This window comes from Etheostoma cragini, unplaced genomic scaffold (assembly GCF_013103735.1).
Source record: "Etheostoma cragini isolate CJK2018 unplaced genomic scaffold, CSU_Ecrag_1.0 ScbMSFa_999, whole genome shotgun sequence".
Classification (NCBI taxonomy): Eukaryota; Metazoa; Chordata; class Actinopteri; order Perciformes; family Percidae; genus Etheostoma; species Etheostoma cragini.
Window position 1 is genome coordinate 1 of NW_023269645.1, and position 2,751 is coordinate 2,751.

The window sequence follows — 2,751 nt, forward strand, 5'->3', positions numbered from 1 at the left end:
CTATATAAAGAGACTTCAGATACAGTATTAGGGGACCACTAAGGTCTATATAAAGAGACTTCAGATACAGTATTGGGGGACCTTTAAGATTAATATAATAACTGTCTCACCCCCTCTGATGTGTCCATCTCGGCTGATTTTCCCGTCAGAGTGTAGAAGACGTCCGTATTCTTCAGAGTGTCAAACGGCATCACCCCGGCAACCAGGTGCATCTTACACAGGTACTTAGCTTTAGACGAATCAGCAGTCAGAGTCTTCAGCTGAGAGACAGACAGACAGACAGACAGGTTATAGAGACAGGTTAGAGAGACATTTTAGAGAGACAGACAGGTTGGAGAGACAGACCACGAGAACTTTGAATAAACTACCGGATTAATGAAATAATCTTACTGAAGTTCCTCTGAAGCCTTTGTTGATCGGGACAAAAAGAGTGAAAGGTCCCAGATTCTGCAGAGGCCAGACCAGAGGACCTGGACACACACACACACACACACACACACACACACACACACACACATACACACACACACACACACACACACACACACACACACACACACACACACACACACACACAGGTTTGGTTAATTAATGGAAGACACACAACAAAAAGTTTTAATGTAGAGTGAACAATTCTCCCCTAATAGAAGCCCCTATCCCCCTCTGACAGAGAGACAGACAGGTCAGAGAGACAGACAGGTCCGAGAGACAGGTCCGAGAGACAGGTCCGAGAGACAGACGGTCAGAGAGACAGACAGGTTTGAGAGACAGGTCCGAGAGACAGACGGTCAGAGAGACAGACAGGTTTGAGAGACAGACAGGTCAGAGAGACAGACAGAGAGACAGACAGGTTTGAGAGACAGACAGGTCAGAGAGACAGACAGAGAGACAGACAGGTTTGAGAGACAGACAGGTCAGAGAGACGGACCGGTTAGAGAGACAGACAGAGAGACAGACAGGTTAGAGAGACGGACAGAGAGACAGACAGGTCAGAGAGACAGACAGGTTAGAGAGACGGACAGAGAGACAGACAGGTCAGAGAGACAAACAGGTTTGAGAGACAGACAAGTTTGAGAGACAGACAGGTCAGAGAGACAGACAGAGAGACAGACAGGTTAAAGAGACGGACAGGTCAGAAGGACAGACAGAGAGACAGACAGGTCAGAAGGACAGACAGAGAGACAGACAGAGAGACAGACAGGTCAGAGAGACAGACAGAGGGACAGACGGTCAGAGAGACAGGTACCCAGCAGGGTGATGGCGCTGCTCAGCTGTCCGCTCCACTGTCCTCCCGGCTCCGTGTTCAGCTCGTTCAGACGCTGGACGATGTTCCCGTAACACACCTTACCGTTACCAAGGTAACCCTGGAGACAGGTGCACCTGAGGGACGCGAGACACGTCAGAAACGTCCGATAGCGACGTAACGATGGCGACATCGACTTTATATATGAGAACCATGACAACATGACGGAGTAAAAATGATTAAACAAAGTCAAAGTGACAAAAAATACATTAGATTGACCAAAAAGTGACAAAAAAATACAAAAAAAAACATGTAAAAAAATGTGATAGACATATATATATAAAACGTCGCCAAAGGTGACTAAAACTTACTTTGTCAGTTAAAAAGTGACAAAAAAAATGGAAAGTTAAAAACATCATAAAAAAAACTACAAAAAACGTAAAAAAATGACAAAAAAATGAAAAAGTGACAAAAAACGTTGCCAAAGGTTAACAAAACATTTTCAAAAAAGTGACAAAAATTGGGAAGAAATGGGGAAAAAAGTCAGACACATTTACAAAAAAACAAAAAAATATGTCAGCGAAGGTGAAAAAAAATTGTTAAAAAATGACAAAAAATGGAAAATACATGAAAAAAACACCAGAAAAAAAAAAAAAAAGTAAAAAAGTGACAAAAAAGTGTCAAAAAAAATTCCAAAACTTCGCCAAAGGTGACAAAAACTTACTTTGTCAGTTAAAAAGTGACAAAAAAAATTTGAAAGTTAAAAAGTTAAAAAACAAAAACAAAAAAACATGTAAAAAAATGATCAAAAAGGAAAAGATGACAAAATTCTTTAAAAAAAAAGGGACAAAAATTGGAAAGAAGTGGGAAAAAAGTCAGAAAAAGCAACAAATAAGGAAAAACTGACAAAAAAACATTAAAAATGTTGCCAAAGGTGGAAAACAATTGTTCAAAAGTGACTAAAAAATTGGAAAGAAGTGAAAAAACATCAGAAAAGTGACAACATACTTGGAATAAAGACAGGGACTGACAGGACAGATTAAGAGGACAAGACAGAGAGAGAGGGACTGACTGGACTTGTCCCGGGCCCGCCGTGCTGCAGTTGGCGTTCCTGTGGCAGGAGTCTGGTCTGCAGGCGTCCTTCAGGCTGCAGCCGCCGTCCCCCAGACGCTCGAAACCAGGGAGACACTCACAGTGAGACTGGAGACAGACAGAGACAGACGGTTAGACACCTGGGAGACACTCCCAGTGAGACTGGAGACAGACAGAGACAGACGGTTAGACACCTGGGAGACACTCCCAGTGAGACTGGAGACAGACGGTTAGACACCAGGGAGACACTCCCAGTGAGACTGGAGACAGACAGAGACAGACTGTTAGACACAAGGGAATCCTTCAGGGTAAGTCATGTCCCGGGTCCTTCAGGTAAGTCATGTCCCGGGTCCTTCAGGGTAAGTCATGTCCCGGGTCCTTCAGGGTAAGTCATGTCCCGGGTCATTCAAGGTGAG

The 2,751-nt window shown here is 43.7% G+C and overlaps 1 protein-coding gene across 1 annotated transcript; it reads right to left on the reverse strand.

The window, feature by feature from the left end:
* Nucleotides 1-102: 102 nt before the first annotated feature.
* LOC117941617 (stabilin-2-like) lies at nucleotides 103-2,443 on the reverse strand (the record flags this gene model as incomplete). The annotated part of the gene is made up of 4 exons (XM_034866572.1): nucleotides 103-260; nucleotides 391-470; nucleotides 1,247-1,380; nucleotides 2,316-2,443. Coding segments are annotated over 4 exons (500 nt in total), but the record flags the coding sequence as incomplete, so codon positions are not given.
* Between the last annotated feature and the right edge of the window lie 308 nt (nucleotides 2,444-2,751).